Raw genomic sequence first — 14604 nt, forward strand, 5'->3', positions numbered from 1 at the left:
TGACCAAAAACACATAAGTTGACATGGTCATCTTTGTGTTTTTAAATATCTTTGTTTGTTTTGGTTCTGAGGACAGAACAATAATTGTGAAGCTACAACAGTTCACTTGTCTTGAACAAGCTTCTAGTGCAGCACTCACTAATATGTTTTCTGTGTTGTTTGCAGCAATGGAAGAGCTTGATGGGGACGAGGTCAGAGTATCCTCAAGGGGACGATTTGCTGAGAGAGACATTGTCCAGGTGCTGAACTCAGGATACACTTCGCTTTTCACTCCATATTTTTTATATTGCAATACAATTTTCTTTAGTTAACCTTTAAATTGTATTATATATGGAAATGGACTGAACACTGCGACAAATGCTAATGCTACAAACAAGTGATACAGAAATATTAATTCAGGGCTTTTTATAAATGCTTGACATGATTGCAAACTTGCACAATATATATATATTGAGAATATATTGCAGATATTACATGGTTGTGGAGGACAGACTTTGACCTATGAACATTGTATTAATGGCAGGACCAAAGATTACCAAAATAAAGTTTGTGTCCGGAAAGCTTCCGCTTTCTCCATTTCTATTACATTTTATCTGTTTCTGTGGTGAAAATCCCAGACATCCAAAGCATGGATACACCTTTAGATTTTGGAGTCAGGATTCTGCTAATTTCTGGTTTTGTCTCGTCACTCAATAAAACACACACCTAAGGCCCTCCCCAAACTGATCTGGAGTTTATCTTTAATATAATGTACCAAAGTTAGTGTGATGTATGCAGACTTTTTAAAGTTTTTTTTTAACATTCTCATAGCATTGTGACAAACTAGTTCAAATGTCCAGATGAATATTCTTTAGTTCTAACTAAAGAAGGTATGTAGCTTTGCAGTTGCAATCAGCAAGTCACCATCACTTTGTGATCTTGGGATTACTTGAAATAATAATGATCCAAGTTCATTTCTGAATTGTTTAGAAAATCACAACCAAAAAACAGAATGAAGGTTTGGGATGTGGCATGACCTTAACCAGGCCTTTCATGATTAAAAATAATTAAATATGGCTAAAACCAAACAAGTGTGCAAAAAGAAAAGAAAAACATGGGGGTGGTAAAAGAATCATTGCATAACCTGTCATAAGGGTTGGTGAAAGCGCTTTGGGGTTGTTGGACTTGATGAATCGCTATACAAGCCATTTATCATTTAAGTGGACTAACAAAAAATTCTGTGGATTTAAGGCATGGGTAAGGTTTTTCAGTGGTGAATGTATAAAAGTGCTGAGAAAAATTGTTGGTCTGTTTAGCCATTAATCAATAATCTGACTCTGGAATCGTTGCCATTGGGAGGGATTTCAATACCACATAAAATGGAAGAACCAATCAGGATCGCCGGGCAGGATTTCTGTAGATGTGATGTATCAGACAAGCAACTGTGTGGATTTAGCCAACATTGGTAGCTTGCCGCGAGGAAGCAAGAAATGACCAGATGTCCCTGAATTCCCGTTTTGGATGACCTGTCCCTGGCACAAGCTGTCCCCGGAAATGTTTTTGAGGTTTTTTTCTTTCCCTAAAGAGGATGAATTGAGGAAAAAGTGGATGCTTTGCTGCCTCTGATGAAGATATCAGGTTTTATACAAGGTAAGATGGGCTGCATGATGAATTAAACATTAATTCATGGAAGTAGCATCAGCACCTAGCATTAAACTTAATTGTTAAATAACAAATAATCATGATAAAGTGTTTGGCAGTGAAAGGCCAGAAACCTATTCAAGTGAATCATGACCAAGACGTATCTATTTAGCAGTGTTGTTGAGTGGTTCAGATTAATATGAAAATGGTTGTAATTTGACATTGTATTTTCTATATGTATCTTATTTAAGTTAAGTTAAAATAATTCTGGCTTTTTATAATGCCATTGTGTGTTTTATAGTCAAAATACTGTAATTTACTCTTTGACATGCAATGCCAAACCAAAGCATTGCACCTATGACAATAAATTTACACTGCTCAAAAAAATAAAGGGAACACTAAAATAACACATCCTAGATGTGAATGAATGAAATATTCTATGAAATACTTCGTTCTTTGCATAGTTTAATGTGTTGATAACAAAATCACACAGAAATTATCAATGGAAATCAAATTCATTAACCCATGGAGGTCTGGATTTGGAGCCACAGTCAAAATTAAAGTGGAAAAACACTACAGGTGGATCGAACTTTGATGTAATGTCCTTAAAACAAATGGAAACGAGGCTCAGTAGAGTGTGTGGTCTCCATATGCCTGTATGACCTCCCTACAAGGCCTGGGCATGCTACTGATGAGGTGGTGGATGATCTCCTGAGGGATCTCCTCCCAGACCCTGACTAACGCATCCATAAACTTCTGAACAGTCTGTGGTGCAACGTGGTGTTGGTGGATGGAGCGAGACATGATGTCCCAGATGTGCTCAATTGGATTCAGGTCTGGGGAACATGCGGACCAGTCCATAGCATCAGTGCCTTCGTCTTGCAGGAACTACTGACACACTCCAGCCACATGAGGTCTAGCTTTGTCTTGCATTAGGAGGAACCCAGATTGTCAATCTGTGTTGCTTCTTAAGTGAACAGTTACAAATGGGTTTAACTTTGAGTTACATTGTGTTAGGTGTTCCATTATTATTTTTTTAGCAGTACAAGTCCCACAGCACCTTTAAATAACTAATTTGTCATTGTTCAGGTTGAAGGACCAAAGCAACAACAAGACATAGGCAGGCACATAGTGGAAACAATAGTATAAACAACGTAGGAACAGGAATCGAAAACAGAGCACGGAAACAGACGGCGTCACACAGGCGGTGCAGTGACATCTGTGTCCCCGTTATATGAAGGCAGTGACCGTGAGATTATGAAGCAATCTGGTCTGGTACCTCTTCTCAAGCCCACCATGGCTCTTATGGCGGACAAGGGTTTCCAAGTTGAGGATCTTTTCCTCTGCAAGGTCTAGATAGCTGCCTTCCTGAAGAACAAGCAGCAGCTGTCAGGAGTAGAGGTTAGGAAGAAGCAGTCCATTGCTAGGCTCAGAGTTCATGAGGAGCGGGTCATCAGAAGGCTGAAAGAGCACAAGCTCTTCAATAGTGAGATCCCCTTGTCGCTGACTGGCTGCATTAACCAATTTTTTGCTGTGGGCTGTGTTTTGGTTAAATACCAGAATGGTCCCCTGACTAAATCCTGGGCCAGAAAATGACTGTATAAAGTTCACATGGTGAGAGATTCATTTGAAAATGAATTGTTCATACAGAGTTGTATTGATTGATTGTAAATAATCTGCTCCATGTTAATATAATTTACAGTATTTTTTGTAATGTTATAATGTAAGTCTTTTTACTTCTGTCTACAATCTGATATACTGTATAATCTATTGTGTTCCGTTTTAACATTTGTAGACAACACTTTTCTATTTTGTGAAACGTTTACTGTTTAATATGTGTTGTCTCTAACTTCTGTTATACATATATTAAAATGTTCTTTAAAGAAACAAATCTACAAGCATTTTTTAAGTCTAACAATCCAAACATTTGCTATATAAAACATAACTTCTGAAAGAAAAAAATACATTACAACAAAACAATTAAATATTGACAAACAATGTAACAATTTAATTATACAGTGTCAACATACAATATCTTATTTGGAAGCTTAGATTTCCAAGTAATACCTTAAAACATGCAATGGTGTGATTAGTGAACACTGTTTGAACAGGACAGGCAGTGCATCCTATTGGATTATTATTCCATGAGGAAACAACGGAGGATGGCGATAGAACAGAAACCAGCCAGCCTGCACTTTTTCAAACTGAGAGTCCACAAGGGGTTTATCCAGGGAGATATTCATGCTGCAGATCAAGGATAGAGCTTCTGGTTCAAATGCAACATAGTGAGGCGAAGGGTTTAGGGTGGATGGGGCTGGCAGCTCACCACTGTATCCCTTGTAGAGCAAGGATCTAAAAAAAAAATTGATTCACAGTGAATATTTACATAATGCAAGATGTAATGATACTACAGTATATTTGACCTAATTATGTGTTACAAATGTAAAAATAAGGAGTCTAATTGAAACATTCCTCTGAATTTTCAATGCAGGCTGACACTGATGTGTTACTGCTTTTGTGAAACCGATTCCTGTTTTAAGAAAGCCAACATTTTTTAGACAATCCCGGCATAATCCACGTTCCTGGTGTTGTTAAACAGCCTTCCGATCTAAATTACTAAGCTAAACTATGACACAACAACGACAAACCTAGAAGAGTCCATACACAAAGTGCAAAGCTCAGAATACTTTATTGAACTTTTTGAAGTAGCCCCTGATTTGTCCTTGACAACAATCATACCGTCCACCGGTCCAGGCTTTACTCCCTATAAAATGAATAAAGAATTATTATTACTTAAGAAAAAGAATACCTAATACAAAACAATGAAACACACAAACCATGGTTCAAGGTTTGTGCCACGGTGTAAGTGCATGACAGGACAGGTGGCACAGCTGACATCCCACTCTGTGAATAATGTGCAGCTTGGTACAGGAGGGCAGGTCGCCTCCCCTGTCAAACAGCTTTTACCTGACACTGGAAATTACAAACATATGTGTAAAAATTAACCTGCAACAGTAATGTCTTAAAAAGGAAAGCTTTCTATATTTCTGCCAAGGGAGTTGTGGTGCTAGTTATGAGTTAGCATTAACAGCCTACTTTCAAAGCCTGTTATGTAGGAACAAGCATAAAATTTGAAGCCTTTCTCCATTAAGTTTCATAGGGTTGAGCTTGACAAACGAAAAATGCATCGCACATCATTCACAGACAGTTTAGGAAGCTGCAACAAGAGACTCAGCCATTATCTTTCAAAAAGAGCGCTCAGCGATCGTCTCCGCAGAAGTGGAAGTCTGTCTGCACTCTTCCTCAAATGCAGAGGTGAAGCATGCATATAGCCCACATAAGGGGATAAGAAAATGTTTAAGTCTTAGGGTTTTAAAAGAAATAAACTTTTCCACCAAACTATTTCTACAGTTTAAAAGTCCTGGTTAGCAGAATATGCGAAGAAGTGCTGGACTGGCTTGAGTACTGATAGGCCAATATTTGTTTCCTTCTATCCAGTTTGTTCCTTTCCGGGACTACATGGATCGGTCTGGGAACCAGATCCTGAGCATGGCTCGACTGGCCAAGGACGTCCTTGCAGAGATCCCTGATCAGCTGATGTCTTTCATGAAGAGTCGAGGGATTGAACCACGACCTCCACTGCCCGCCAACACTGACCCTCCTTCAGTGTCTACCACCAGTGGAACCCCTGCTCTTGCTGCCAAGCAAAGCATTACGCATCCCTGACTGAGGGTAACAAGTGTTGCAGAGCAGGAGTCAGTTTGAGCAAAGGAAGGGTGTGTGTGTGTGTGTGTGTGTGTGTGTGTGTGTGTGTGTGTGTGTGTGTGTGTGTGTGTGAGTGTGTGTGTGTGTGTGTGTGTGTGTGTGTGTGTGTGTGTGTGTGTTAGATGCAGAACTTCAGGGTTGGTTGGCAAAAACCAAAACAGTAAACTGAGCCTAAAAACAGAAAGACCATGCTTCTTTTCCATTTTTGACATCTACATCTGGCATAGCAGGGTAGAAATTAAATGGTTATATCTTTTCTTTTTTAGGGTGTGACTTCATCAGCACCCACCAAGTTAAACTTTCTGCCAGTACAACCTATCATCATATCAGGAGGCACAGTCTGTATTTCAAACCAAGGCTTCAAATACTGAGATCCTATTAATCAAAGAGTTTATGTTGTTAATTAATTTAATGTGTCTTGCAGACTTTACATCTGCAGCTCAGTCCCTCCTGTTTCTGTTTCTGGTTAGTCGTGCAGAACCTCACCACCCTGATTTGTCTTGGCAACAGCAGTATGATGTTTGTCCTTGCCCTGATTATTTCAAAGCTTTGCCACAAGCTAACATCAAGCAGGCTAGAGTTACTTACTAAAGAAATCAACTCACTGGTTGGAAAAGTGAGAAATGTTAAAGTGTTAATGGATGGATCTTTGCTGATCATTTGTAATGATGTTAAACAAAAAGAAAGGGCCCTGAATATTAAAAAAAAGTCCCAGGTGAGAATGTACTTTTTTATACCATTATACCATTTTGTACTTTTGTACAAAATTGTATAAGATATAAAGTGGAATCAATTGGGCAGAATTATGAATCAATAGTTGTTAAGATCTGGATAGGAAATGATCAGATTTCGGTCATTAATCTATATAATTGTAGCAAGAAATTGACCATTCAAAATCTTAATGACGTAAATGAACAGCATGAAGGAAAGAATGTATGGTGTGGTGATTTCAGTTCACATAATATTTTATGGGGCAGTCTAAATACAGATGCAGATGGATTGGTCATTGAAGAGTTTCTTGAATTACGTTCACTAATTTGTGTTAATGATGGTGGTCCTACTAGATATGATTGTAATAGGAATTCAGAAAGTGTTTTAGATTTAACATCGGTGTCAAATGGAATAGCTGGAATTACATCTTGGGAGGTGATGAGTGATTCTCCTATGGGTAGTGATCATTTTCCTATTCGAATATCAGTTGGTTCTGAAGTAGATAAAGAAGAGGAAGTACTGATTCCAAGATGGAGATTAAGTAGGGCTAATGGGGAATTATTTCAATATTTAGTTGATAACTAGTGGGATAAACTAGATGAAAACTTGTTTGATGATGTGGAGTTAAGTAAATCAAAGATTGTGTCTGTTATAGTTAATGCAGCTGAAATCGCAATTTCTAAAACGGGGGGAAGAGGAAATAAAAAGTCTATTCCATGGTGGAATGAGCAATGTAGTATTTCTATAAGGGAAAGAAATAAAGCTTTTAAATTAGTAAGGAGATGCCATACTTTTGAGGCATTAATTCAGTATAAGAAAGCCCAAGCTATAGTTAGGAAGACAATTAGAAGGCATGTTGGAGGCAGTATTGTAATTCTATTGGAAGAGAAGCCATGTTATCTGAGGTATGAAGAGTTATTAACAAAATGAATGGTGTTAAGAAGAACTTTTCCTTACCTGTTCTAGAATTTAATGGGAAAATAGCTGTTAGTAATAAAGAAAAGGCTGAATTATTAGTGGAAACATTAAAGTACATAGTTCAGAAAATGTATCTAAAGATATAAAGAGTTATAAAGAGAAGATTTTAGCTGAAAATCCAGGAATCACTAATAAGAGAATGGTTACAAATCAAGATCTAGATACGCCTTTTACTTTGAATGAGCTGAAAAAAGCTATGTTTAATGTTAAACAGTCAACACCAGGAAAATATGGAGTGTGTTATATAATGCTTAAACATTTAAATGATATATCTTATTTTAAAACTGTTTAATCTGATTTGGGAGACGGGGATTGTTCCTGCAGCATGGAAACAGTCAGTTATAATTTCTGTGTTGAAGCCAGGTAAAAATGCAACAGACCCTTCAAACTATAGGCAAATAGCTCTCACATCTCAATTAGGGAAAACAATGGAGAGATTTGTAACAAATAGACTTATAGACAAATAGATCGTATTTTCTTGAAAGTAAATATTTATTCTGTCCTTTTCAAAGTGGTTTTCGTAAAGGGAGAAATACGATGGATGCGGTTCTGTGCCTGGAGTCAGTAGTAAGGAAAGCTCAAACAAATAAAGAAATAGTGATAGCTGTGTTCTAGAAAAGGCGTATGATATGTTATGGAAAGAGGGATTATTGATTAAATTAGAAAAAATTGGCATAAGTGGTAAGAGTATAACTGGGTTTTAGATTTTCTGTTTGGTAGAGAAATAGAAGTTAGAGTTGGGGCTGATTTCTCTACTAGATATATTGTTGAGAATGGTACCCCTCAAGGCAGTGTGTGTATCCCAATTCTTTTTAATATTATGATAAATTACATTTTTGATGAGATAGATGGTAGTATAGGGAAATCTTTATTTGCAGATGATGGAGCTCTGTGGGTAAGGGGTCACAATCTCATCTTTTTGCAGAAAAAGATGCAGGATACTGTTTTGAAAGTGGAAGGTTGGGCAAATAAATGGGGATTTAGAATTTCAGTTGAAAAGTCCCAAGTTATTTGTTTTTATAGAAGACATAAGGAAGTGAATTTAACTCTTTATAATCAGAAGCTTGAACAGGTGAATAAAGTGAGGTTTTTAGGGGTCATTTTTGATGAAAAGTTAACTTGAAAACAGCACATAGAATTAGTTCAAAATAAATGTAAAATAGTCAATAATTTGTTGAGATGTCTTTCTGGACAGGAATGGGGAGCTTCAAGAAGTGCGCTGTTGGGTGTTTATCAGGCTCTCATGAAATCTTCCTTGGATTATGGAGGTATAGCATAAATGGCAGCTGCTGACAGTCATTTGAGAAAACTAGATAGTGAGCAAACACAAGGGTTAATAATATGTTGTGGAGCTTTCAGATCATCTCCTTTAGCTGCTTTGCAAGTTGAAACTGGTGAGCTTCCTTTAAGGTTAAGAAGATTGAAACTAATGTATGCATATTGGGTAAATCTACAGGGATATAATAATGATCATCCAACTAAGGCGGTGCTGCAGGACTGTTGGAACATCATAAATCTAATTGTAACAGCTTTGGATGGTTTGGGGACATCAAAGCTCAAAATTTGGGTTTGACTCAGTTCCAGTACAGTTTTACAGTTCCACAGTCACCAATTCCACCATGGTTATTTATCACACCAGAAGTTTATCTACAATTGGGAAAACTTCTTAAAAAGGGAAAGACTCCAGAATGGGTTATAGTTAATAATTATTTTGCAAGATTTAAAAATAGTATAATTATATATGCAGATGGATCTAAAGATCCTAATAGTGGCAGAACAGGAGCAGCTGTGAGCATCCCACACCATAAAGTCATGATTAAAAAGAGAACAACAGATCATCTAGCAGTTTATACAGTTGAATTAATTGTCATTATGTTAGCTGTAGAATGGTTGGTTGATGATAATATTAGAGAAGGAAGTAAATATATAATTGCATCAGACAGTCAAGCTGCATTATTAAGTATAAAATCTGGCAAATCTTGTAGATTAGATTTATTATTAGGCATATATCAATTATTAGTTCAGCTACATAATAAGAAATGTTTTGTTTTTTTTGTCTGGATTCCCGCTCATGTAGGTATAGAAGGAAATGAAGAAGTAGATATATTAGCTAAACAGGTCCGGAAATTAAAAGTTATTAACTTAAATATTCCTTTAAGCAAAGGTGAGGGTAAATCTATTATTCAAAATAGAATCGGTAAGGTTTGACAGGAGCAGTGGGATAGTCATGACACTGGTAGAGATTTATATAAAATTTAAAAGAGTGTGGGGGGTAATAGTTGTATGAATGGAAGGAGGAAGGAAGAGGTAGTCATATCTCGACTTAGAATTGGACACACTGGACTTAATAGATCTCTTTTCAGAATAGGGAAACATGAAACAGGCACTTGTGATTACTATAATTATATGGAAACAGTGGAACATGTGTTATTTGAATGTAATACGTATTCAGAGGAACGTCAGCACTTAAAGTCGGTACTAAATAGAAAGTAAATAGGATTTTCGATGATAAATCTTTTAGGAAATAAATCAAATTTTGTTAGAATTCAATTAATTAGATTTTTTAAAAACACTGGGTTATTTAATCGTATTTAGTGTGTGTGTGTATGTGTGTGTATGAATGTTAATTTGAGCATTCTAGCATATCATTGAGGTATGTATTATTAATTTCCCTCTGGGATCATTGAAGACCACACTCCAGTCTGGTAGGTGGCGGTTAATGCACTTTGAGTTGATTGCCATCTGCCAATAAATAACAAAAGAAGAAGAAGAGAGAAGGAAACAACACTTGTTGATGGGCCAGAAACATAGCAGACAGTTAAACTTCCTTTTTTGCTTCTAATTTATTTTCTTGTTCTTTTATTTTTCCCTCAATCTGTTTTAGTACTGCAATATTAAATGAACCCCCCTGTGGGAAATTTGCATGTTTTATCCATTCATTTAAGCATGCCATGCTTTCAGGCCCATACTTTCTCAGCATGAAATCAAACGTCTTGCCCTGGGGAAGGGTATGGCCCTGGACACTTTGCCTTTGTCCTTTTATTCCAACTTCTCCAGCATATAGACACCTTTTTTCACTTTATTTATTTATTTTTTATGGTCTTCTGGGAGCTCATCCAATGAGCGAAGGCCCCCTCTTATTGACCATTCTGAGATAATGGCCGTCAATTCTCTTTTTTAAAATCTACCTAACATGTAGGATAGGTGTACTTGAGGATCAGGGTTTGAAACCACTGGCTTAAATCACCAGTGTTGCTGTGTGACTACAGTGTTAAGTTTAACAGATGTGTGGGACTTTTCAACTCTTCCAACCTAAACATGCCCATCCAAATTCTGTCAAAGCACAGTACACTGGTCGGACACCCCACAAGACAAGAAGTTCTGCCCGGACGTTGTGTCAAGATCGAGTTGCAAGACCCTTTAAGACAGTGCTGTAAGAACAATAATGATGTAATTTGCTGCAGGAGCCAGAACAAATGACTCTGGTTCTTGCAGAGTATGTAGCAGGTATTTGGCTACATAAAGCATTGGCATAGGCTGAATATTCAAATGCCTAGAGCTGCAACTAGTGGAGAAGGCGTTGCTGCAAAAACTAAAAAAAAATGTTTTAAATAAATGGATTGATTTAATTTAATTAAGATGAAGTTGTTCAAAGATAGAATAGTCTTTGGCTGAGTAGAAATATTGTTTGTGATGATGGAATAAAGAAGCAAACATATTTCTACTTTGGTTGATGTTCTCTGTGGTGAATGTGATGTTGAGTAGAACTTTTCATCCAAAACATAAGCTTGAATAAGTAATAAAAACTAAAATAATTGCTAAGGTTGCTCTGACAGCAGGTAAAAATACCCCTCTAATGGTTTCTGGTGGTATTGAAATGTTTGAGGTTCAAGTGGTAAATATGAGTAGTACTTTCAGAAATGAAACTTCATTCATTAAGAGTCCTAGGTGTATCCCTGTCTAATAGTATGTCCAGCCACTCAGTGAACACTGCGTTGCATGATAAATGTGATGTAACACTAAATTCTAACTGTGTAATGAAATTTGATTGCACATATTCTCTTAAAGGTATAGTGGAGGATTTTTCCAGGAATGTAGATAAGAAAAGCCCAAGTCACTTTTTGAATAACTGCTCATGCGTGAGACCATACCCGCTCTTCCACTCGTCAGGGGGATCATGTGAAAGAATCTTCCAAATACACTTTGGTCTTACCTCTGTCTTCGGGGGCCACTACCCCTAAAATTGAAGCCGTAAAAGATCATCCACTGTACCATTAAGTATTTCATTTTGTACACAGTTCATGAAAAGAAAAATGGGGGAAAATAATAATAATTGTCACACATCAAGACAATTTATTCTACGTAATGAAATGTAAAATATCCAAGCAGTATATAAAAATCATCAAATGAGTTGATTTAAAAAGAAACATGTAGCAGCAATTATTTGCAGTAGCTGTTTGCTTATGTACTTTTTTTCTGCTAAACTTGGTTTCTATAGACCGATAAATAGGTACCAATAACTATAGGTGATTTCCACATTGATACTGATATTATGTTCCTACATAAATATCCTTTTGACAGAAGCGGTTGGGATGGCCAAAGGTTATGGGAGTAACATAAATTACTTTTTTGCTTGTTTTTTTGCATCTCTGGTATTAGCAGATGGTTGTTTTAGTGTACTGAAGAATAGAAAAATAAATCTGTTTCAAAAGCTTTTATATTAGCTAAAGAATGAAACCTCTGTGAAAAGACAGTTTTCATAATGTCTATTTTTCCTCATAATCTCTGTAATCGACTGAGATTCTGGGCCAAGGCCAGATGATAGGTGTCTCACTAGTGCTTGGTTACGATCTGGGAAGTTTCTAAAATGTTTGAGCTTTTAGCTTCTTATATGCCCTACGCAGGAGGCCTTCAAGATGGACATTTTGTAGATCATCACAGATTGTACCTGGATTGTTGGATGAAATGTGCTCTTTGGGTTTGTTTTGATCATTCTATCCTTCTTTTTCTTTCTTTCATTTTGTTTGTGTACTTGTTGCAGTTTTCAGTCTGTCTTTGATGTGATCTTGATACAAAAGTGGATTCTTTGCAGCTATTATTTTCCTATTAGAACGTTCTGTAAGAGCCTTCCCCTCAGACTGTTTGTAGTTGTATTTAAACCCACCCACTGCCACTGGTGCTTGCTGGACTCTGTGATGTCCTGAGGCGTTCATTACTGTAACTGAACCTCTTAGTCAGAAGTTTTTCTGTAAGTCCATTCGGCTGCTCACTTATTCAGGGGTTGCCACAGGAAGATATTACTACTCACACACAAACTTGGCAGAGTTTTTACGGCAACCATGATTTGAACCCAGGTCAAGTGTAGCAAAGATACAAACTTACCCTGCAGAAGGACTTCATCTTGAAGCTCTTGGTAAGCTGGAAACAATGTTCTTATAAATGACATTCTGTTTCCTTACATGTGAGGTTATTTAAATGCAAGGAGGTGGTTGCAAACCTTTCTTTCTAGGTAACTATCGCTAATAGAAAAAGATATTGATTTTTTGTCACTGTTAAAAATTTTCACCATGACCGCTTTTCATTCACTGCTTTCTGCTTTGGCTGAGGTTTTTTCTTTTGCTTGATAATGTTATAGTGTAATTATTAATGTACTCATCTGATTCTTTTTTTATTATTACTTCAGATCTCTAAGGAACATATTAAATATTTAATTAACTAACACTAAACACGACTTGTGGCTGTATGTTTTGATGAAAGGGAATGGTGAGGATCTAGCATTTCGAGGTCACCATGTAGAAGTAGAGCAAGTCTAAACTAATCCCAGAGAGACATGATGGGGGGGGGGGGGGGGGGGGGGGGGGGGTTGCTTGTGAGCTACCCAGAGAGTGAGAAATACACAACCTCATCAAATCAGCTTCCGATGGAGTGCAGATTTAAATATCATGCCCTCCCCTTCTCTCTCCAGGCAGCTGACAATATAAAGATGTGGAGATGAAGATGGTTTGAGCCCTAGTTATAAAAAATGGACATAACTATATCTGTGCTTGGTGTCCCTAATCTTCCTTTAAAGCATTACTCTCTCAGCCGAGACTGTCATTTGGGATGAATCATGCATGAGGTGGATGCTGCTGGTTCTCAAGCTGTCTTTCGTGCATGCCATTTGAAAACGAACAAGTCTGGTCAGTGCACATTTCAGAGACCAAAATACTTCACGTGTAGCAGAGAATGAGTGAAAGGATCAAGGTCACATTTACTTTCTTCAATTTTCCATGAAGGAAGCCACCAGGAGAAGAGGGGATTTGCCCAGCTTTTGTTGTGTGTATGAATTATTCAAGAAAAGTAAGCCACTGCTTAACGGAAAAAGCCTACATGTTTTATTATGGTGGCCGTGAAGAGCTCATCACAATGCAGCCTTGAAGAGCACATGAAAACAGACATAAAAGTACATTCAGGTAAATTGACAAAGTTGTTTTAATTGCTCCAGTTTTTGCCCATCTTTTCTGCAAGATTTCAATTCCGTCTCTGCACCTTGTTACTGGCAATGATTTCTCTCAGTATATGCCAAAGCAGACATGCACCGAAATATTTAAAACATGTCGCTGTTTCACATAGGAGTTGCAAACAGGATGGCATTTCTAAATTAATAATTAATATAGATGGTTTAATGCACAGCTTCAGATAGCACAACATAGACTGATATGTTCCAAAATAAAAAGAATTGCTTAAACTAAATAATTATGACATTTTACTGTTATTACGATAACATTCTACACAATCATGTTGAGTAATAGTTTATTATTCTCTCCATGAAATCAGACCCTTGTGTTTTTATCTCATGATCAACATCTCTCACACACTGGGAGAGAGGATACATTTGAACAAATATGGAATTCTTGCCCTCTCTTTGCAAAGCCAGCAGCACAGCAGGTTCTTCCCCCAGTTTGTCTTCCTTTGCATCTAAAGTATCAGCAGCTTTCAGCAAAGAAATAAGTACGTATTTATTTCATACTTTATGGGTATTTTAAATTGAATAACTTTTATGCGCTATATAGATGAAGAAAGCTTTATTTAGAGGCACTGAGATAGCTGCAAACAACATCATAAATTAAGCTCAGTTTTAAGTTTCCATTCATTACCCCCCCCCCCCCCCCCCATCCCTTGATTTTACCCCTCCAGCATTCATTTTACTAACTTTTGTATTTATGCCTGTTGTCATGTATATCTGAGTACTGCTGTGCATTGAGCTCTCTGGACCCTGACAGTTTTCCTGTACCATGAATGGTTGAGCCTTGTTTTGTGGCTCACAATGCAATAAATAAAATAAGAAACATTTTGTGCATTTTTCTTCAATCTTTTCATGTTTGACATTTGGCACCTACCATTGTGTATAAATTGGTTCATCTGGATTTGTCTAAAAATTTTGGCAGCTGTCAAAGTGTATTAGAAAGAAAATGGATATGTGGCCTTATTTCTGTCATGATCCTATGTGCGAGGGGCAAATCTATTTTTAAATGAGTGGAAATTTGTCAT

At 37.1% G+C, this 14604-nt stretch overlaps 1 protein-coding gene across 2 annotated transcripts in view; it reads left to right on the forward strand.

The window, feature by feature from the left end:
• LOC105933703 (copine-9) overlaps positions 1-12800 on the forward strand; it is a 299289-nt gene extending 286489 nt beyond the window's left edge. For both annotated transcript variants that reach the window (XM_036151288.1, XM_036151289.1), the window contains 2 exons: positions 166-239; positions 5119-12800. In XM_036151288.1, the coding sequence (XP_036007181.1) occupies positions 166-239; positions 5119-5346 (302 nt within the window). In that variant the 3' untranslated portion in view covers positions 5347-12800. The remainder of the gene's footprint in view (positions 1-165; positions 240-5118) is intronic.
• Positions 12801-14604: the final 1804 nt, after the last annotated feature.

This window comes from Fundulus heteroclitus, chromosome 20 (assembly GCF_011125445.2).
Source record: "Fundulus heteroclitus isolate FHET01 chromosome 20, MU-UCD_Fhet_4.1, whole genome shotgun sequence".
NCBI classification, from domain to species: Eukaryota; Metazoa; Chordata; class Actinopteri; order Cyprinodontiformes; family Fundulidae; genus Fundulus; species Fundulus heteroclitus.